Below are 23,655 nucleotides of genomic sequence, written 5' to 3' on the forward strand. Positions count from 1 at the left end.
TGCACATGATGACAAGTCCCTCTAAAATGTTTTATACAAACAGAATAGCTTAAGCTTGTTAATGTGCCTATAATATATAGCAATAACAACTCAGCTTAAATATTCAGAAAATAATTAGTACAGTTTTCATTGGTTTACTATGTTTTTTCCCAACCAGTACATTTCAACATACCTAAAAATTACTAACCAATACAAGCAAAGGCTGCTGCTTCTCCAATACCTCTCAAAATCCTAGTCTCAGAAACACTAAGTGGTAAGAACAAGCCACAGTTGAAAGGACCACCTAACCAGTCATTACATCAAGACAAATCTGAATTCATAGCAGTATCTACAGAGGAAAGGGCTCAAACTATCACTGCTCTTCTGCTTAAGCCTTTTTATTTACCAGTCAATCTCTCAAACAACACGACAACTTTGAAAGCTGTTTCGCCTAACAGCAAAACAAAACAAAGTAAAATATTTTAGGACAGAATTTCAACTGCATAAACCCACAGTTCCTCTTACATGAATTCTTGGATCCTGCAAATCATAAGGTCGCATGAACTCTTCGATAGGTTCCCCAAGATTGTTCTCCAGAAGTCCACGAATCAGTTTATATTTAATCAAATCTAAAGAACAATGGACTGAGGACAGATTGCCATGTATTGATATGTCCGCAACTGAATGACTTAGCTCTCTACAACAAACAAGAAAAGGAAAAAAAAAAAACAGTATTTCAAGGTGTTATAACAGAGTAGGTAATAATTCAAGATATAATAGAAGGTATGTACAACACTGCAAAACATTTAGGTAAACAGCTTAAAGTGATCCTGTTTCCATCAACTCACTTGTCCAAGTTTCTTTCTACTTGTAATTTCAGTCTGAAAGGTTCTGTTAACAAGCTTCCTCCTGTCTGCCTGACAAAGTAGGATGGAAAGGTCAAATCTGTACTCATATCTTCCACAGCTTTAGAGTACTCTCTCTGATACCTCTCTGCAGCAAATATGTCCATGTCTTGCAGATCAACCATAATGCAGTCTAGGAGGCAGATGTGATCCTCTGCAAGTACACGTAAGATAATACATTAAGCAATAGAAAGGAGTAAAGAGTATGTACAAAATTAATGTAACTTATTCCAAAAAGAAATCTGTTTACTCATTATTCTGAAGTTATTCTGATTTTTTATTATTAAAGACTTTTGTTCACACTTATCAATACCTGTAACTAACAAATATTGAGCTCATTCTCAGGTAAATGTTACCTTATTTATAAGAGTCCCACAGTACTCCTTATATGTCTGCAAAATGTGTTTGAAATGCACAAAGATTGCATAATTTTTTCTTCCAGAATCTGAACTAACACCTCTAAGATCTCTAATTCTTTAAGTTGCAAAAAGCCACCCTGAAACTAATTTCCTAGAGTATAAGAGAATGGAATTCTGAAAATCAAGTTTTTGCACTCATTACATACTGGTTAAGAAATCACAAAGTCATAAAACATATAACCCAATATCTACCCACTATTCTACAGGACACAAATATTTAACTGTCCTCTCAGTTAATATTACAACTTTTATTCTAATAATATTCCACATTAAAAATAAAACTATAAACATTTCCATAGTTATGATCATGTCAGATCATGTATTTATAGTTATATAAGTAGTTTATAAAGAAAGATTATAAATTAAGCCTCTAGCAAATTTCTACTGCTGTAAGTTTCTGAGGTAAAACACACTAGATTGATAAGTCTGACACGAAAATCAATTTACTAAGCAGATGCATATTCTAATGAGTTCCAGAAGGGCCTTTACAACAACAACAGCAACAAGTTACAGACATGCATCTTAAACTGAAGCCAACTCTAAACAAATAGATATCTTTACATTCTTTAGACCCAGAGTGTTACTTTTCAGTCCATTTTCAGAGTCAAATAAGATATATGTGAAACACTGCAGTGTGAATACTGCACTGCATTATTTTATACAGAAAAAGAAGAGCTGAACAGGGTTTCTACCATTTATCACATACCTGGGCTATCAGAATTTGGTATAACAGGTATTTTCAATTGTTGCCCTTGCTGTTTATTCAGGGTAGTCTGCATAAGCTCACTTTTCAGCCTAGAAATGTTTGTTCCTGATGATTTTTTCATAAACAGCCCTTCTGTCACTGATTTTGATTCATCTGCACTTGTCATTTTCTTGATGTTGTGCTTTGGGGTTCCCAAAGGAGATGAAAATTGAACTGAATCCTGCTAATGAAAGCAATTCTGTAATTAACAATGGATATTTACATTAAACACTAAGGAATCAATACAGTAAGACTGAAGCTACAACAATCACTGTCAAAAAAAACTAAGTATCCTATATGAATGCCAGTATCTTCTACCACTACCAAAAGACAGTCAAGCTCTTTCCATTTTATCTTATCAGTAGATTAAAACATTTTCTTTAAAAAGAACAAGTTTACTTCAGTATTATTTTCAAAAAGCTGTGAAACATTTTCAATGAGAAATTAATTCCAAATGAGTGGTTTTAGTACAAAACCAATGAAAAACCCCAACCCTAGAAGAAATTAATGCAAACTAGCACAGTAAAATTGACAAGATATCGAATATTTCTGCAAAATAACGACTGCTAAATATTTAGAAGCTATTTTTCACAGCATAACAAGGGCTTTCTTCAAATTACAAAAGCATGCATAATGATTTCTGCAAGATCATACCAGTAACATAATGTTTTTGTGAAAATAGTGAATGAACATATCTCATATACTTGAAGTTAACTTTTTATGCACTCTAGATAATTTAGTCATAATATCAAGTGTCCCAAACTTGTCCTGTAATAGTTAACTATAAGATGGAATAAGTCTTTACCCTTATTATTAAAACAGCAACAGCTGGGGGGCAGGGGGGAAAAGCATTTAATAATTTATCCCTCCTCCCCCACATATGCAGTAGAAGGAAATCTTAAAAACTTTTTCAAATTCAGAGAATGCTCTCTAACACCAAATAACTGAAAAGTGTGTGATCTGCTCCACACTGACCAAAAGCATCACTTCAATGTTAAGAGATTTTTCTCAAAGAAGTTACTCCAGTGGAACAGGTTTACACACTACCTTTATACCCCAAAGCCGATTTTGATATGCACTCTGTTTACTCTGACTTGAAGTTGTGAATTTCGTATTTTAGTTTAACACAAGTTCATTTGCCCAAATAAATAACCATATAGCATAAAATTGCTGTCTTATTTTGGTACTTAACCTCTGATATCACAGTATAATCCTTACCCATAAAACTTCCTTTTAGTTCCCAATTATGAATTTTAGTAATTAGTGCTTGGAAAGTTTCCATTACAGTCATGATCAAGGATTATAAAATTATAAGTTTAAATACTAATGTTCTCAGATTTCTAAAGACAGGAGTGAAAAGTGTATACAAAGAAAAACCATATCACATCACCTATAAGTCTATGAAGTTACACAGTACATCCAAACCGGTAGCTCCTCAGACATGCATAAAGAGCAAAACACAATAAACTTAAATCTAATTCTTATGGAATTCAGCAAAGTCTTTATAACCCAAACATACTTTTAATATTTCAAGGAATGTCTTTTTTTTTTTTTTTTTTAGAAATAATTTATAGATGAATGAGGAGCACCTGGACACTCCTATAAACACATGAAATACCTCAAATAAAGTGGGATCCTTGCACGCATTGCCTTGTAAAGTTAGTTCCTCATAAACAAACATAAGACAGAGGAGAAAAAAAAAAGAAAAAGAAAACTGAAAGAAACCCCACATTTTTATTCAAAGTCCCAGATTTCCACAGTGCTAGGTAATACAGTATTTCTCAGCTGAAAGAAAATTACACACACTTTCTTTACTCTCCTAACATTAATTTGCGAATCCACCACTTACGAATCTTTAAATATATTAGCACCCTTACATGCTCTAGCATGTAAGACAACTCAACATTACAATTCAATGCTGCCTTGCAATAAAGACACTGATAGGAAAAAAACAAATTAAATCAGAGGAAAGAACAGGTATGAAGGATCAAAAGTATCAAACATTTCCACAGTTGGCCTATTACAGTTTGCTATAAGTGGTTAAACATATTTAAACCAGTTTCAATACAAGCCGTAAAGACAACAGCATAGAGGTACCACAAAATTGCTGTGGTAAATCAGTCTGCCTAAGTTTTCCCAATTTTCTTTTTTTTTTAAAAAAGAAAATAGCTGATTCCCAGAACAAAATAATAATTTTGTTGCTAAGGCTGGATACAGAAAGTCTTCTAAGACAGATTTTCCTCACCCCAAATTGTGTGTCTCTCTTTCTCAAAAGCAACACAGACTAGTTCCTCTCCCACACCTAGCCTAAGTACACACAGTTGGTTTCATTAAGTGAAAGGAGAAAGAAGGCGGAGGGGGAAGGGGAGAAAATAATTAACAACAACAACCATTCTATTCTCCAGCATGTTCAAGCAACTCTCAGCCAAGACACACTTCCATTTTCTGCTACTCACTCAACAGAAATTTTGTCTTGTGGAAAACTGAAGAAGCTGCTAAACAGGGTTAGATGAAAGCGCTTCTAAGCTGCCCTTTTCAGGTGTGCACTCATTATGTTCTGGGTCCTAGCAAAGGCAAATTCCAGTAAGTCCTTAGAACAGCCTCCCCTCTGCCCTAAATGTCTTAAAACAAGCCCAGGTGCAGCTGCCAAAGGAACAGCTGGGTACAATCAGCAGCAGACAAGATCCAGATTTTCATATACATGCTGGTATGGATGGTTTCACTACTAGTAGCATTAAATATATAGAAGCAGAATATAAGAGTCATTTACCATTCTGATACAGAAATAAAATGTACAAGAAAAACTGTCAGCTGCTAGATTCAGAAATAAGGTTCTGTTTTTACCTTGTTCTTTAATGAGAAGGTACCTGGCATACCCGCAAACAAAAATCTGTTCTTGACCTTCAGTTTCCCAAGATTAGCTACAATGAGACTGTTAGACTTCGAGCTTTCAGGTATAAGTAGGACAGGAGCACCAGCCTCAATGTCAAGAAGAACTCGGGAAGCTCGCTGTGCTTTATCTCTTACCTGGAAAGATCAAACATTTGTTTGAAAACTTGGCTTGTTGCATCAGAATAAGCATGCATGTTGTGGTTTTTGCTAATCTTCTAGTATTTTTACGTAGTGGATGCCCATAACAACACTTCCAGAAAAAATCTTATTTAAATGAATATTATGGTTCATAGGGAAGAATTTCCTCTCAGGGTTTTCTGGCATCTTTCTACACTTAAGAACACATTCAGAAACAGTCATTATGTTAAATTAATAGTTTTTTTTTTTTTTAATCAGAAGCAAGTAATTATTTCACGCTGATTAATATTAAACTGAGGAACAACTTGATTAAGCTGATTAAGTTTCATACAAAAAACCTCAACTCTCGCTGTAGGGCAGAGGAACAAATGGCAAACACTGTGAAGTACAGGAAATCAGGACTGAAGCATACAATTTACTGTCTCTGCTGTAATAGAAGAAGTATAATTGACAGTACTGTGGTACACTGAAGTTACACTGAAATTATGCAACCTTCAGATTGGCAGCTAATAGTTTATTATAGGTTTCTGGGATGAAAAAGTTGTAAATTACAACTATAAATCACTATTTTTGTCAGCACTTTCCATCAGGCTTTTATCAGTGAAACAGATAAGTCTGAAATTTAAAAACTAAACAATTATTTAATCAGCAAGTGAGAAAGATTGACACTTCTCAGTCTTCCTCTTCAAAACAGCCCAATTTTCCAGTTAGAATTATAACTAACCGAAAGAATGAAATAGTCTTTGCAGCAAACAGAAATACTGTTCAAAATTCAGACAGTAAAGAATCTGATCAACCTTTTATAGATTCACTTTAGAAGTTAATCTAACAGATAAATGAGACCACATCTAACATAGATTCCTGATGGCTTTCCATGCAGGCTGTTGGTACTTATTTGCAGAACTTATGCATTCCCTGTAGGACATGCCATACACTCCACCTTCTTCCAGCATTTTTGCCGTACATTTTTGGAATTAGACAATTTCCAATCATAAAAGAAAATCTTGGCAAGAGATGGTAAGAATTTATCATGCATCACAGAAAAGAGGAGCACTGTAGAGAACAGCACTGTTAGCAGTTTATACTTTCAGTCTGAAGTATTAGTGTCACAACTACTTAAAGCAGTACAAGAAGAATTTCCTTTAGACCAGATGTTTCAAAATCAGTTTCAAATTTCTGAATTGGTGCACTATGAAGCTTTATATATGGGCTTTCTTCAAACTACAAGAAGCAACTTTCTTAACAAGACTATCACAATTAACTATACTAATCACTCTCACATTAGGTTTTAAGACAAATATAGGCTAAGATGACAATCGTAATTGATTATCTACTGTATAGCAAGCCAAGTCCAGTATCTGATTTCTGGGTGCATTTTCTCATTCCTCCAGCCATCCCATTTAATCAAAAATACAAACTTGTGTGTAACAAGGACTTCTTACTTGGTTCCCCTTATTCAGCTAGAAGACTTACTATTAAAACTAGCTGCTGCACAGTAAAGAAATAGGCAACCTAATACATTGAGTCCTGTTCTTCAAGCATCATGAGAACAGGAAGACACCTGCAGCAGCACATACAGCAGGATCCTGCAGACAAGATTTCAGTAATGTGGAAAATCTGATATTCTTTACTTTTGAATAGCAGCAGAATATTCCTAAATAAGGTCTTTAACTACAAGGTACATACAATCTTCCTTCACTAACATCAGAACTATAAAATCACCTTTCATTTCAAACCCCTCATTTGATACAGTAAGGTAAAAGAACAGAGCAGGAGGAAGACATACTGTTTGTCCTTCAATTGCTGCTCTTTGGCGCCCCAAGACATCCTGAAGCTGAGTAAAATGTTGGATGAAAGACACCACTTCTGCCTGGAAACGCTGGGTATGCACATATTGAACAGATGCCATCCTCAGAGTGACACGAGTATCACACTCCCTCTGTAGCAATGGATCTGGCCGCCCGTATCTATGATAAAGATCAAAATTGAAGTTTTACTATGTTATCAACATTTCACAGATACTGCTATTCACTTTTTCCATTCAAAATACAAAGATTTTAGCTGATTAACAGGATACAATTAAAACAATTTCAATTACAAATCTGAAAAAAGGGAGATTATTTCTAAATTACAAGTATTTAATCACTACTGAGTTTTAATTAAGCCAACAGAAAAAAAAATCTAAACATAGAATGTAACTCCAATCTCAAGGTCCAATGGATACAACAATTTTATATATCAGAATAGCGACTTACAAGGTAAGTATTCTACTGCATAATAACAATATTTCAGTCTTGATGATAATAAAAATAGTTTCAATTCTGAATTACTGTGCTGTAATGCTGGAAATTAATTTCGTAACATTAAGTGGGCAATTTCTAATCTGACTGCTTCTAGTGGGAGAAAGGATAGGAAAACCTTGAAAAATCGTAAGAGAAGAACCATTCATTGCTTTAACATTAAGCAGAAGAACTTTAAGAGCATGGTATGTCAAAAACAAACCTGTAACTCCAAATTTTAAATAGAAACAATGCAAAACCTGCTTTATCAGTAGAAAAGTTTAATTTTTAAAAACACTTATTATTTTATATCAGAACAAACTATCAACTAAATCATTTGAAGAACAGCTTTATGGAGGAAAAAAAGGCTATTTTTACCTGATGACCATGTATGTTGCAAAACAAAAAAAGGAGGTTAAGAATATTTCAGGAACTTATGAATGATAATGTTCAAAGTATCATTTAAGTCACAAGCTTCTAAAAGCAGAAGCCTGCAGAGCAGAAACTTATTTTACCGGTGCAAGGGAGTAATCGGGGAAAGGTTGAGGGCCATGAAGTCTTGTTAATACTAAGTAACAAGAGAAGTTTTAAATTCATACTTATAGACTTGGAAAATCAGCGCTTCTTCACCCCTTGTAGTGAAACGTTCTCTGTACAATTCTCCATGAGCTGTAAGGTCACTTAAGGACAGACTACCAATACTTCCTTGCAGGGCTAAGTCTCCATCTACAAAGCAAAAGAAAGACAACTACTATCCTTAAACACAAATAACTTACTAAAACACAAAAGTAACTCCTCAGCAAGTTTGCATTAGTGGAATTAACTCTTCACACTCTGATAAAACGTATCAATAGAAATCAATGTCAAATACCCACATATCTGACAAGCATCAGGTTTTTTTATAATCTTTAAGGAAACTAACTGAAGACATACAATTTATTAAATAATCACTTATGATTTACCAAGGATTTATATCAAAAAAGTTCTGAAAATAACCATCATCCTTGGGGAACTTCTTTTCATAGCCCACCTCTGAAATCTTGAGGTTAAAGCAGAATTAAAATGATTTTTTAAATCAACACTGGAAGAGTAGGTCAAGCAGAGAAGCAGTGGAAGAGAAGGTGCATCTTCCTCATAAAACAGTGGCAATAAGAACAACAACAAAGAAAAAAAAGCACCAAAACAAAAGCATTTCAAATCACTACTCCAATGCATACTTTCTTTTATTTTAAGCCGCATACAATCTTAGCCTTCCCTTCTACTCACCAATCATTTCCAAGTGAGCTGCAAGCTTCGACACATTGGCTTTAGCAAGCTCACTAGTTGTCTTATTCAGTACTAAAGATAGAGAATGGACCTGATCAAACAAAAAGGAACAGTTTGTTATTATACAGTATGGTTCTGTAGCTGTAACATCTCATGGGTTAGATTTTTCCAAGACAATTCCACTATAACATATAAATGGCAAAAGAGAATGATTTGACTGGGAGACAGAGAAGGAAAGAAACCTTTTCACATCCCTGTTTGAGCACTGAGGGGGTCTCTCAAGTAGTACAGAATGCTTAGGTCATCAACAAAAATTTAGCACTGTTATCTTTGTCCTCTGCTCTTTCAAGATTTGTCCTTCGTAATGTAGACTGAAGAACTTCTGGGACAAGGAGAGAGAGTGAGACCCTGTGTACGTGTGCCTGTGTTTGAGTAGATACACACACAAATATATATATTTGTGTGTGTTTGTATCTATACACACACACGCACACAGATTTAGCGTGTGTGTGTAGAAAAATTTGTTTTTTAATAACACTCCATAGTACCTAGGACAACAAAGTTCCAGTTTCAGCCTGGTCTTCCATTTTGAAGGATCCTCTTTATTTCAGGAATCAGACATTTAATCTGTGCCCTGCGAATTCCCAGGGCAATAATATTCATTGTTCAGAAGACTTGGGCTCTTTCCTTAATGCATATGGCAGACTCAGCAAGGGGAGTCTCAAACTCTACTCAAATGAGCCCTACTTGGATGAACACGGAACATTCTACTTCAGCCTCCATTTAAGTGATACATAGGTATCAAAGGAGGATCACAGAGCAAAGGAGCCAAGACTTCAGGGTATTAAATCTACCTTCTTGTGAGTCATCTGCCCTTTCTTAAGGAAAAAAACAAAAACAAACAAAATAAATAAGCAAGGAGTCATTAGGACTTGGCCGCTGTAAGATATGGGGACAACAGTAAAAAAAAAAAAAAAAAATTGCCTGAAATGGAACCCAAAATGGAAACAACATCAGCATGTAACCCAAAGCTTGGACAGGATGGCTATATGAAGAGGGGTCTTTACTTACTCTGCAGCACGAGTCTAAAGTATATAAAATCCACACACTGACCATTCAAATCACTGCTTTCTAAAACTTAAAGGCTATTCTCTTAATCCTTTCATTATTACTTAACACGAAACACTAAAGTTCATTATTCATTAATAATTTCACATATTTTTCTCTCTTCTATAACTTCCACACTTTATCATATAAAGATACACTTTAAATATACCATTTCTGAATTACTTGCCTTTTCCACTATAATATAAAACATTAACTTGATTTAAAAGCCACCTTAAGTTTCTACAAACCAGAAGCTTAACGACTGCCAATCCAATTAATATTTTGCATCTCAAATATACCTTCAGATCCAGCTTAGTGTTTATAGGTTCATGGACTTCAGAAGCTGACAAGGTGTTTATTTCCGATTTGACTGTCTGCTGAATGTCCTCTGGTTGCAGCTTCATAGCATGGTTATCAGCAGTGGATCCAATTCCAAAGAAATCCAGTATCACTACCCAAGTCTGCAAAGTTATTAAAACATCTAAACAGTTAAAATCAACATCTACACTACGGTTAATCTTTTTATAGTGTGAAGAAAACTCAGGATGTTTCCTGTCCACTAGAAATACATTGATATGAACCAATGAATCATCAAAGTTACTTTTTCCACAAGGCAGCTTAGATCTGTCTGTTGTCGGAGAAGGAGGTGGAGTCAGAGGATACTCGGAATCAGCATCATCTTCCTGCTTCTTACGGGAGGCACAAATTGGTCTTTGGTATAGCTGAAAGACATTAGGTGCTTCTTCCATATGGGAAGGTAGAGAACGTGGCATATCTGGATATTCTACATTGGATACTGAGGGGCAAGATTGAGAAAGGTATTCCTTGTGTACTAAACTGGATGGCTTCGGTGCTCCACGGGACACCATGAGATTCTTATACATAGAGTCTGGGTTTTTTTCCAGAAGATCTTCCATTAGCAGAGAACGTAAGGCAATCTGAATAGATAAAGTCTGAGGATGATCTTTAGCAAACTCAACATCAAAATCCTGAAACTTAAGGCTGACAAGGCCTTGTGCACCCAGTGTTAGATCACCACTTAACTGAACCTGCAGCTCTGAGATATGAAAGTTGGCTTGAATCTGAGTAAAAGATTTTGTTTCCCTGACAGGCAATGACTTATTTGGAACAGAAGAGAAACCAGAATGACTGAATAAGCCATTTTCCTTTCGTTCACTTGAGAATTCTGTGCCTATATTATGAAGCGATGCTGAAGGAGAACTATGACAAATTGAAGATACAGAAGTGGTTGAAAATTTATTTAAGTCTTCATTGTAAATTAAATTATCCAGAGTTTGCAGAACTTGCTCATATACATGTTTTGCTAACACCACCTACAATGCAGAAAAAAAAATCATAATGTTAGCCCTCTAAATAAAAATATGCATATTGATTTTATTTAAAAATCTCACAAGTTAAGTAAAAAGACAGTGCCAGTTCAAGTCACAAGCATACAAGGCATCCCAGTACAGGACAGCTTTTTTCCTAGGTAAAAAGCATCCACAACACGGAGCCAATTTAAAATAACTTACCATATACACACAGCACTATATGGAAAAACCACTCTAATTGCTTGTCTGCATAGTTGTAGATGTTTCAGTTTCCTCTATTTAAAAGCTCTGCGCCTACTTTTATTTGTAGAAGTATTTTTTCCCTAAGAGAAAAGCATTTCAATTCTTAGTTTCTGCTAGAACTGCAAATAGCACCCCTACTTGGACAGCTGCACTTAATTGTTTTCCCTTCTGCGATGTGTGTGCAGGTTAACTAAAAATTAGACCAAAATTAGACAAAAATGTCTACAACGCCTCAGTATAGGATTAAGTTTTGATCACTGTTGTTATGACTTAGACTGGGACTTCTAACCACATGTAAAAGGCTCTGCCCCCTAAACTTCCTACATCTTAAATCTGGCAATATTTGCCTGAAAAATACTTATCTTCTGTGCAGAGAAACAATTTACATTGACACTGAAATTATTAGTTTATAATACCTGAAGAGGGTTGACAAATTTCCCCTCGATCTTCATAACACTTGATATTCCAAAGTCTTCATTACTCAAAGGGAAAGTCAAATCCAAATCTCTTTCTAATGGTATCTTTTCCAGTTTAAACTGGATGGTGGTGTTATTCAAAATGTGGAAAGCTAATTAAAAGTAAATGGAATGAGAACAACATTACCACAGTATAATTAGTGAACTGATTATTGTACGGCAGAGGTAACAAGCTAGCTATTTAACTTACTCAAGAATTTCTTAGCAATGCTGAAATACATATAGCTGGTTACATTTAATTAAATTTCTGTGTGAAAGGCACCATTCATCATTTTTTTTTTATTATGAGAACTAAAACAGATATAAATAAAAGAATTTGCTCACTCTAAATAAAATTGAGCAGCGTATTTTATGAGGGAGAGAGCGAACATATAATTGGACACACAGTCAAACACACATTTTTAGTGCTATCTACTACTCATATTAAAACAATTAAAAGTCTTCTGATAAACATACCATGGCCTTTATGTAATGATTCAAAGAAATCATGGCGCGTAAAATGAGATTCTTCCTGACTGTCACTACTGGCAGGACCTGAAGAATGCATCCCATGAGATATCTCACTTGCAGACTCTTTCTTGCTCATAAACTGAATGCTATTTAAAGAATACATTTTAATATCTTTAATTTCAACTTGCAGTCTGTCACTTGTAGAGTCATCTTCTCCAGGTATGAAATTCTGAATAGATATTTGTCCTAGATGACCTATAAGCAATTCAGGGCTACCTGGCTTTCGAGGCATTGAGACAATCGGCGATTCAATGTTTACATTTAAAATAAGTTTAATAGTATTAGTTTTGAGAGGTGGGGATCCAAATGTATAACCTTCATTATCTTCTAAGTTGGCAATCTCTCTTGATCGTGGTGTTGTATCAAACAGGGAAACCATTTCACTGTATTCAGCAGTTTTAGTTGCCAAGACTGTAGTAACTTTTGATGCTGCACTTTTCAGCATGCTGCGGAAATTCTCTTCCAATTCATCCATTGATAAAGTTAGTTCTTTCAAAAATTTAGCCGAGTGGTTGTAGTGCAAGGAGGCCATTTTGAGGTTAAGAGAACATTCTTCTTTTGACTTTTCTACAAAATTGAAACTTAAAGCATCTGGAAGGCCACTTCCATCATCAAGCCTAAAGAATAAAGACTCAGAGTAACCTATATCACTAATGAGATTTTCATACCTTACTGTATTGCCTATACTGACAACATACTGGTTCTTAACACTGTCTTGTGTTAGATCCATAAGGTGAAGACATCCAAGAGAGCCATTCACATCAAACTTACTACACATAGAGACATTAACTTTGGTGCCACCAATACTCGCTGTTGCAATTTTTCTGCCATATTTTTCTCCATTTGTCATGTCAACTGTCCTGAGTAAGAGTATATTTAACCAGTGAATATCCACTGCTATCTCTGTATTCTGTACATAAGTAGACTGAAAGGTTTCCTGTTCCCTAGAATCTCTTTCCAAGTCAGTCATTAAAGGCTGAGGACTAGAATCTTCTTTCTCCTTAGGAAAAGATTTCTGGAGAAACCCAATCAACTCAACAATAGTCTCTGGATTAAGGATGATATCCAAATTGTTCACCTGCACAGAGATCACCTGCAAGCTGCTATCCAAATTCATTGATGGACATTCTGCACTCACAAACTGATACTCTAATTTTATCAGGGACTCTTGATCTTTTCCATTGTTACCAGACAAAACATTTGAGGCTGCAGTGCATCTCTCTGTCAGACTAGATACAAAGGGATGCGCGTCATAAGGTCCATAAACAGGGGACTGAGCCCTGCTGTCTCGAAGACTTCCTGTGGGTACATCAAAGCTAAGATTCTTATGAGAAGCCATCAAAAGATCAAAATCTGTGCCATATGTTTGCATAGTATCAACTAATAACAGGCCATGAACAGTAAGGGACACTTCTGCATCATATGGCCTTTTCACAAAATGGGCATTGGTGCCAAAAACCTTGAGTACAGAGATATATCGTCCATTACTTTCAACACCCAACTGCATACAGTTGACTTTGAATTCAGCCAGAAGAAGCTGAGATTCAACAAGAACTTCCCTAGTATGCTGCTCCAGCATTACAACACTCTGTGTTAGATTCACTACAGAATCATGCAGGCTGCCAAGCTGATCTACCTCTGTAAAAATCTTGTCTTTCCCTAGATGTAGAACATCTGAAGACTTAGTTTCAGATGTACTCAGCTGTGTACAACAGTTCTTCAGAGCTGATATTTTATCTTCGTTGATATGAATTTTCAAATCTGGTAAACTACCAGACAAAACAGCTCCTGGGTATTTTGGGTCAGATGTGTAAATCAATCTGCGCTCCAATTGCAAGTGAACATTGAATTTTTCCACCACATGAGTTGGACCCACATCACTATCCTGAACGTGTTTCCAGTTGTCTTTTACTCTGCCAACCATGATCTGAAGATCCATAAATGAAAGTGTGTATCTCTCATACATTTTTTTACTCATTAAGTGTGCTTGTAGCTGCTCTTCACTTATTTCTGCTCCAGTAAACTCAGACAATTTGGTACCACTGTTAATGCTGGATTCTGGTGGTGGAGTATTGGGAGGAGTTGCAAGAGGTGTTTTATATTCCTCATCACTTAATTCATTGACTTCTGATGAAATGGTATCTGCATTCCTTTTAGCTTCTTCTGTGGATAAAAAAAAAGTTAAAAAAGAAAAGTATTCTCTCTCCTCCTTGGATGTTTCCCACTATTACTACATCATCTTGTCTAAAGTTCTATTTTTTTAACATAAGAGTTTATCCAATATGGTCTTTGCCCCCTTTCACGTGCTGCAGAACTCTGTGATAATGTAGTGAAGAATCTATTAAAAGACACTGTTGTCTCATTTTTTGCACCCACTTACTGATACTACAAGATTTGTTCTTAATCGACATTTGTTTAAAAGAAAAAAAAAAGTTACTTTGCCTATGCAATCCTTTTGACAGGATTTAGGACCTAATTTTAAACTACTCAAAAATCAACTAAAAAGTAAGAACTAGTTAACTGCAATGTATTTCTGATTGGTACTCTGTGTCCAATTAACTTTATTGTCTAATAATAAATTCACATTTAATTAACATGTGGGAAGGTTTTTCCTACTCTGCAAAGTGTAACGAAAAAGATGTTTTCCTTCTACGTTTTCACTTAACAAAAAAAAAAAAAAAAAAAGGCTCAAGCTACTCAAAACAGCCAGTGCCTCACTTCTATAGGAAAATCCAAATCTATCTTCTGTAAACAATTTGGTTTTTTTTTTTACTAGTTTGCTCTAGAGACAGAATTTATTAAAAACAAAACTATTAAAACCTTGGAGAGATGAGCTGGTGCTAGAAAAAATTTAATGATTCAAAAACATCAAAAGTAAGATCAGATCCCACTATATGCAGATTAGGTCTTGACACTTTGACTTTCACTGCTCTACAAAAATGGTTAATCCTGCAGCAGTACTTTAACAAAATTCCTCCTTTCAAATGTTTTTGATGTCTCCTCACACACAGCACTTTTTAGCTAGATTTTTAAGTAGGTCTGATTTTATTTAGAAGTTCCACTGGGCTCTCTTTTTAATTTTCATGCATTGCTTTCCTAGCAGGACAGCTCATTTAAACAGCAGTGTTTATAACTTCTGATACAATGAAAGTACACTTATTTTCCATTCTTTTTTATTAGGCTGGCTGGAGACACACACGCTAAGAACAGAGATTCATATGGATATAGACTTGGAGGGCGTACTCAAAGAATGCTTTAACTAGAAGCACAGTCCCATAAAAACACTCTGAATCCAAATCTTGCACCCCTCTAAGCCGAAGTCTTAGATATAGTATGACACACTAATTGCTCAGCACAATAGCTTCACATCTGTTCACAGCCTTGAACATGTATCATACATCTCAGGGGATCCTTTCATTTAAAAATTAATCCTAAAAATCCTGCGACTCTATTAGTACACAAAAATATTAAGAGTAGGAAAAAACTTGTAAGACATCTTCACTTTCTACAACAGCACAAAAATTTCTGGGAGAAAGAATAAAGAAAAAGCAGCAATAATTCTAGAACATACCTTGAGAATTGGTAAGTAATATTCTTCCCAGATCTACAACAACTAACACTGGATCCACAAATTTGAAATCATCAGGAAAGATCACCTGAGGGGCAGAAATATCAAGGCGTACTGTCCAACTTTTGCTGTTTTCCTGAAAATTGAAAAGAAAGAAGAGAGTAGCCCCCAAGAAATAGCTTCCCCTCACATACAAAAAGAAACATACCAAATAAATCTAGTTAGCCATTTTGTCACCTTAAGAGCTAATCTATCTTGAAGAGCTTTTAGCTCTTCCAGTTAGTTGTCCAGACTCCCACTACAGTCAATGAAGAGATGCTTCCTAGAGATGACACAACCCATCCTAAGATTGCTGAGATAAATCTCTCTTTGGAGAGGCCCCAACTCTCTCTGCTGAGAGGAAAGTGAGCCTATCTGTGTAGCTTTGAGAAGACATCTACCTTTTACATGACTAACACTGGATCTTAACAATCCTTGTCAAGGCTCTGCCTGAATAAAATGTGCACTTGACAGTGTTTTACCATGCACTAAACTATTACTTTTACAGCAAAAAATATTTTTCATTTCACTGAAAACAAACCTCAGCAAACTTCTATTGCATCAGCATAGTTGCTTACAGAAGCTAAGGATTAATGACACTGACAGATATAATATTACTTGATAGCTATTGCATTGATGAGTAAAGAACAAATAAAGGTGAAACAATTCTCCAAGTCAGAAAATAATCTTTAAATAAGTTGCACTCAATTTAGTTTTGATGTAACAGAGCACCCTTACACACTGGAGCCAACAAGTTGGCATGAAATCACCTCAGTAACATGAGCAGAAAAACACTGTTCTGCCATAAACCACAACTGATTTGCACTTTAAAAAAGCAGTGATTTCTTCATAGCAAAAAGAAAAAAAAATAGTGTTACAGACATGAGACTTTTCAAGAAAGCCTAAACAGCTTCTCTCAACTTCCACAGAAACTTATATTTCGTAAGTGAAGGCAATATATTTGACTAACTACTACAAACATAAAAGTAAATACGCTTTCAGACACCTAACCCCATATTCAGGTTTATCTATGGAAATGTTTCATCACTACCTTAAAGCCAAGATGGATATCACAACAACACTACATATAAGCTTCACACCTTCTTTGGGGGGGGAAAGACCCTCCTCCCCCACACAAATCTCTCACTCTTCTGGGTTTCAGTTCCTAAAATATTTATCAAGAAAGCCTAAACAAACATTTGCGAAGAAAATAAACAAACGAAAACTTACAATGAAGTCTCCTACTAGTAAACGATCAATAGTTTGCCTGATTTCAGCTTTTGTCTGCATTTTCAGTTTGTTGTACTGTCTTCTGGCAGCTTCAGCCACTCTTGCCTCTAGCTCGGATTGATATCCAAAACCTATATAAGAGATATAAAACTTACTAGGTATAATTTTTTTCATCTGCTATTGAATCAGGGAAAACCAACCAAACAAACCAAAACACCCACCAACATTTATTTTGAGTTGACAGAAAATCATTTCAATTTTAGTAGCATAATATATGGCAGGAAAATGTACCAGTGGAAACCCACTGGCACTACCTAGAAACCACTTGCTTCCCAGGAAAAAAAAAAGTGTCTAAGCGCACAGAACAATTCTGAAACCTTCTTCTGTTTGCTAATATTTGTCAAACCTTTGGCTTGAGTTCCTGCTTTGGGTAGGGTGATGGGGAGACAGATCAGGAAAGTGTGGGTATATATGGGGGAAAAAGGAGAGCAAAATTCACACGACATTTTCTGAAAAATTTCTGGAATGTGTAGTCCACTTTCTTAAAATTCTACCCATAACAATTACAGAATAAGCACATCTTGTATGCAAGATAATTAGTGCTATAGTAAGTCTCATCCATATTTCTATGCTTGGTAACTTAAATCTTTTGGTATTTTCAAAAATCAACAGAAAGAAATTGGTGTATTAAAAACTGTTAAGTGTTGCTTATTTTCATCTCTTCTCTGCTCAGAAACCAAACTTTAGCAATTTAAGTGCAAAAGCAGTCAGCTTATAATGTTGCAGACTCCCAAACCTTGCTTTCTTTAGAAGCATGGGGAAGATGCATGTTCAACATTTAAAGAATAAGGTACCTCAGGCAGCTATAACAAAGGTCAGACCTAATCTAAATAACAGAAGAATTCTAATAGGAATTAGAACACTGTCTCCCCTATATACTTAGTGTTCACTATACTTCCTTGAACTGCCTTCTGCAAAAACCTCCTGTTCCCCCTCACATCCAGTAGAGCTTAAGGAAACAAGTTCCCTTATTTAGGTGTTTCAATATAGATAGCATTGAATATCCACCATGTGGTAGAGCAGCAACTTGCAATTTTAAAGCAGAAGTTTCAGGGGTTGGTCTGAAGGAACGCCCTTATTCAATTAAGCCAAAAAAAAAACCTACCAAGAGAAGACTCAGTCATCCTTAATTTGAATTTACAATGAAAAAATATTTTATTAGCATTTTACACTGCTTAGAATGACAGAAAAGAAGAAAAGAAAAAAGATATAATACAAAAAAAAAAAAAAAAAAACTTTAAAGGTTAACCTGAGGTATGAACCCTTCCCTTGTAGAAGAAGTCGGCTACTTTCTTAATGGCTTGTGGATTGTAAATAATATTTAGAGGTCTGGTACTGACTTCCAGGCGCCTCTCAAAATTGCTGTGGACTGGATTTTTTTCATAAAGCATCTCAAACACTGGGGCATCAGGATCTGTAACTAAATAAAAACTAGGTTACAGAAAGCAAATATCAAAAAAGAGAGACCTCAATGCATTTCAAATCTAATACCTTAATTTGTATTATAGGAAGAAATTTTCTTGTCTGAAAGTTCTTCAGTAACAGAAATAACGTGGAAAAACAAGCAAATGAGCTTCTACAATCAAAATAAACTAACATGTTTGTATACACATAAACACTTTCAGAACTGAGTTCCTACAACTGAACTCATAAATTGAACTCGAATCAATGATTCGATCAAAATTTCTTGTTTGTAGGAACTCTCATCTGCTTGTTCTGGTCAAACATAAAATGAAATCTTTACCAGTGTTCTGATTGGTCACGTCTGAGGATAAATTTTGGAGACCAAAGGAAGACACACAGCCAACCTCTTTTTGCTGAGAAGAATTTAGGGGGAAAAAAAAATCATTAGACAAATCAAACAAGCCACTTGAAATGAACAAATTTAAAAGTGTTTTCTCTATTAGTCTTCTGGTCACTTCCTAAGTGAATTATGCATAACTTACGACACGCCCTTTTTCTTTATGCAAACAAGATAAAGCAATACAACTATTTAGGAAGCAATTGCAATCTATACATTTAGTAAACAGACTTAAGTTTGAAATGTAAATTTCAAATCAGAATTTGCACCTCTACGTATTACAGAGTATAACAATACACTGGAAATTCTCATGGAATTTACACTAAAAATTTGTTTGCTCTGAAGGAGACATTTAAGATATTGTCAGCAAATCACTGGGGAGAGCGGGGGGAGTTCCAAGTTTTAGCTTAGAGCCTAACAGTATGCAAGTGAAATAAAACCTAACTTCGACCAAAGAGCTTTTGGAAAAAAAGAACAATTACAAATTTAGCAGTAATGTTGATTGTTCAATAAATTATTCTACCCAACACATAATTGTAACATTAAAGTTATGAGCATACACAGCAAACAAGGAAGTGTTCTATGATACATCCTATACACTTATCAAAACAGAAGAATTTTTTTCACCTACAGGATTAGGGAAAACAAGAACAGGAAATATGGTCCCTTCTGTTGCCAAATCCCGCAGAAAAAGACCACCAAGCTGAACTTTGAGAAGGGAAGAATTTCTGCGAGGAAGGGATTCTGCTAAAATCTTTACACCTAAAAGATAAAGATATATAATGTTTTTATTCCTTTTAGTACACAACTTTTATTTAAATTTTATGGATGACAAATATTAGCAAACAAGTCTGTTAGAAGTGTTCACGTATATTTGTTTCTTGGAAAGAAAAGGATTAAATGTTCAAGTTTGGGATACAATGACTGTGATGCACATATTTCTATTGTTGTCCTGCTTCACACATAAGAAATGTCTAAAATTAGATTTCTGTGTTAGAATCATTCAAATAGCTGAAGAGAAAAATATCTTTTCATTTGATGCATCAGTTTTAACAGACTAGTTTCATACTCTCATTCCAAACTGCATTTCAGCATAGTAGTTTAAAGGATTAATCAAAGGTCTGAGGGAGGTCTTAAAGTGGACAAAGATTTTGTCTGTCTTGAGAAAGAATGATCAGAAATTGACTTAATACCTGAAAACTCCAGCTGCATAAAGGCACTCTCCCCAGCATGCACTGCCTTCTTCTCCTTATGCAACAGAGTGACAGAGCCACCTTGCAACTGGAGATTTAATTTAGCAAAAACATGATCTCTCTTTGTAAATGTATTCATGCTAGAAGCATCTGCAGCAGGATCAAAAAATTCATCTGCACCTAATTAAAAACAAAAAAGCAACCGATGTTAAATAAGTGAAGTTGAGGTATAAAAGGTATAAAAACAAAGTTGATATACCTTCTTCCTTAACAAGGCAGACTATTCAATAGGACTCTCCTATCTCAATTGAGGTAGTGTACGCATAAATTTAAAGATTCCACCAACCCAGTACTTTAACTGGTATACCCAGTCACAGCATACTACACAGCCCTCGTGCAAAATCCGAACAAAAGAAGTCCCCAAGCTCTTTTCCATAAAGATCTAAAGTGTGGAAAGCAAATGAATTTCTCACATCCCTTTAAAAATAAGCAGGTACAACAGGTACTGAGATTTTTAACAGGTAATTAAGGCAATGTTTAGACAACTCTGTCACTTAAGTACTTCAGCTAACACACACACACACACACACACACACACACTATCTTTTACACAACACAGAAACAAAAAGTTGTTTTGGTTCATCTTCACCAAGATGCCTTTAACAGCATTAAAAACAAATGAACAATGTGCATTTCCATACCTAGTATGTCTTCTGGATTCCACTGTTCCTGCGGGTCAGGCAGTAGCCCTTCAAAAGGTTCACCTTCGTATGTTTGCTGAGCATATCCATACCAACCTCCCCATCCAGGAAACCAAGACTGAAGATACTGTAGCATTCCAGTGCTACTGCCAGGTGCAGATTCAGCTGTAGGACAAACTCCAGGGGAATCAGGCAAAGGCTCTTTAACACTCTAGGTTTGAACAACAAATATACACATTAGTGCTAATAAATGAACAAATATCTCAAGCGTACAGATATGTCACCATAACAGTATGATTTCATCTACTAACTACTTACTCAGCACTCAAGTTCAGTTAATCTGCAGTGATATTTTCAATCAGTACTCCAACAGCTGCTATCCTAATAGGCTAATAAATAGCAAATATACCATCAGCTAACTGCTGCATATTCATAAACGAAGTCATAAGGAATTATTTAAATCTTAGTTGAGAAACATTAAGCCCAATAAAAAGTCATTTGACACACACTACAGAACACAACTGTTTAAAGTAACTAATTGTATTTGGAAAAAAGATGACACCAGACTGTAACAGAGATCAGTAAGTATTTTATGAAGTGCATAAACTCATTCACACAAGGCCCAGCTCTGTCATACTCATTCTGGTTTACATCTTCATTCTCTGTTTTAAAGATGAAGAAAGTTTCTGGCAAGGATATTATTGAGGAAGGCTTCATATGACTAAACACAAGTTCATTATGTTTATGAACAGTGACAACAGCAAAACTGAAGGAACTGAGCACTGTTTGCAATTTTACCACTGACACCACACTCCTAATTCAAAACAAACATATACTAACACTCATTAGCAGAACAGAACACAGTATCTCAGCATAATTCACTTGAACATTCTAAATACGAACCTGGTCAAACAATATTTCTCACCTCAGCTAGTTCATGAAATTTATCATGAACTATCTCATACAATATCTTCAGCTCCTCATAAGTTTGTTCATCCTCAATACGAAGCATTTCTGCCTGAAAAGATCAAAAAAGGAACTGCACTGAAATAATGTAATATTGCATTCACGAACACGCCAAGCATCTGAGCAGTGAATGAGGCTGAAATTCATTGAAAAACTAACACGGCATTAATGACCAGATCCAAGTCTCTATGCACAAAGAAATAAACAAAAGTCGTGTGGGCCACTTAATTCAACATTTCCCTCTATTTCAAATGTTATTTGGACTGTAAAATAAATTATTTTAACTTAAGAAGCTAGCTGAATCGTGAGTTTTCACGAACAAATTATTAAAAAGGGAACAAGGAAATAAAAGACATTTTCCTAGTCCAATGGCATTGTCCTTGCTGAATTTCACAGCTCTGCTGAAGACAAGACATAGCATATAAAAGTCTCATTATTATTACTTTTTGTCATGATTCCCCATTTGCCAGTGACTATAAAATTTCCAGAATATTGGCCTACCTCTATAATTCATGTTTATATATAATCCTTACTTGCATTGTGTAACTTAAAGTATCATTGGAATCACCCTCATAATTGAGACTGGTGAGGTACATGCTGCCCTAAACAGTCTGAAGGAAAGTCCCAACACACCTAGAAATAAAAAACAAACTAACTACAGAATTTTCCCCCTTCTGAAGTATAATACAGATTTATTACTGGCGGCACCTTTCTTCTAAAACTTCATCTGAGAATCAACCGAAACACTGAAGCACCTTCAAACACAGTCAACTAGCCACACATTTTTCCCCACGTTATCTACAGTACCATATGGGTGACCTGCAGCATTCCCAATTTTTAAATGCTTTTTGAGATCATAGAGAACGAGAGTTAAGAAAGTATCTGGCAGGCTGACATGAACACCCTGTGAATCTTAATGCTATATTTGGTGAAAAACAGTTACAGCTCAAAAAAAAAAAAATTTTTTTTGTTTTGTTTTGCTATGGAAAAAGTTAAGAACTCTGCCACACCTTCCAAAACCCCATGTTTCAAGCGTTAAAAACTCAGTTTTGGTCAAAAGACAGTTTCTTCAGTGAAAATAATCTGCAGTTAAATTGAAGACGTGTTTTAACTAGAATGGAAGACACTTCAAATTTGAAAATATCAAACAAATCAAATAGATGAATAAACAACACTGAAAAAAAAAAAAACCCAACAACAACAAAACACTCTCTCAGATCTAAATACCTGCTCTGTAGCAGACAGTGGTTCCCCCTTCAACTTGCTATAATACATGTCAGTGTAAGACACTGCATCTTGGGCTCGATGTAATGCAAACTCCCAGGTAGAACGTTGTCTTTGCTCCCTGATCTCCGAAAGATTAGCATTCAAAGCAAAGATCCACCACTCTCGGCAGCTGAAATATTTAAAAATCACAGTATTATAAATGATTCCAAAAAATGAATATATGCAAAATTGGTTAAAGGTCCAGGAAAGGTTCAGCAAGAAAACTGAGGGCAACTGGTCAAAAAAGGTATCTCTATCAGCACACATGGTCCAGTTCTGTAAATTGTGTAGCATTAAATACTGCTCTGTGAAGTCCCCATTACTTTAGCAGGATTTAGTATAGCTGTTATGTACAGGACAAAGTCACCAAATGCAAAATATTGAGTTAAACAGGCGTTCAATCTGAAATAATTGATCTTTCATAAACTCTTAAAAAAAAAAGTCACGGGAAAAGTTTTATTAGAGCTCTTTCCATGATAAAAATTTCAGAATACCCCAGTATCTGCATGTAGGAAGATTTACAATTCAATTTTGATTCCTG

The 23,655-nt window shown here is 35.4% G+C and overlaps 1 protein-coding gene across 7 annotated transcripts in view; it reads right to left on the reverse strand.

The window, feature by feature from the left end:
• VPS13D (vacuolar protein sorting 13 homolog D) overlaps positions 1-23,655 on the reverse strand; it is a 113,246-nt gene that overhangs the window by 81,864 nt on the left and 7,727 nt on the right. For 3 of the 7 annotated variants that reach the window (XM_062593529.1, XM_062593525.1, XM_062593531.1), the window contains exons 10-28: positions 23,076-23,244; positions 21,808-21,900; positions 20,883-21,093; positions 20,182-20,361; positions 19,620-19,750; positions 18,932-19,004; positions 18,437-18,607; positions 17,128-17,258; positions 15,862-15,994; positions 12,237-14,453; positions 11,721-11,872; positions 10,030-11,064; positions 8,624-8,714; positions 7,957-8,083; positions 6,865-7,045; positions 4,893-5,075; positions 2,010-2,229; positions 828-1,038; positions 505-676 (exon numbers count right to left, since the gene is read on the reverse strand). In XM_062593529.1, coding sequence (XP_062449513.1) covers positions 505-676; positions 828-1,038; positions 2,010-2,229; positions 4,893-5,075; positions 6,865-7,045; positions 7,957-8,083; positions 8,624-8,714; positions 10,030-11,064; positions 11,721-11,872; positions 12,237-14,453; positions 15,862-15,994; positions 17,128-17,258; positions 18,437-18,607; positions 18,932-19,004; positions 19,620-19,750; positions 20,182-20,361; positions 20,883-21,093; positions 21,808-21,900; positions 23,076-23,244 — 5,881 coding nt within the window. Of the gene's footprint in view, positions 1-504; positions 677-827; positions 1,039-2,009; positions 2,233-4,892; positions 5,076-6,864; positions 7,046-7,956; positions 8,084-8,623; positions 8,715-10,029; positions 11,065-11,720; positions 11,873-12,236; positions 14,454-15,861; positions 15,995-17,127; positions 17,259-18,436; positions 18,608-18,931; positions 19,005-19,619; positions 19,751-20,181; positions 20,362-20,882; positions 21,094-21,807; positions 21,901-23,075; positions 23,245-23,655 lie in introns of all 7 variants that reach the window. The other 4 variants (XM_062593528.1, XM_062593524.1, XM_062593530.1 and 1 more) reach the window with 2 other exon arrangements.

The sequence above is a fragment of the Rhea pennata genome, chromosome 22 (genome assembly GCF_028389875.1).
Source record: "Rhea pennata isolate bPtePen1 chromosome 22, bPtePen1.pri, whole genome shotgun sequence".
Classification (NCBI taxonomy): Eukaryota; Metazoa; Chordata; class Aves; order Rheiformes; family Rheidae; genus Rhea; species Rhea pennata.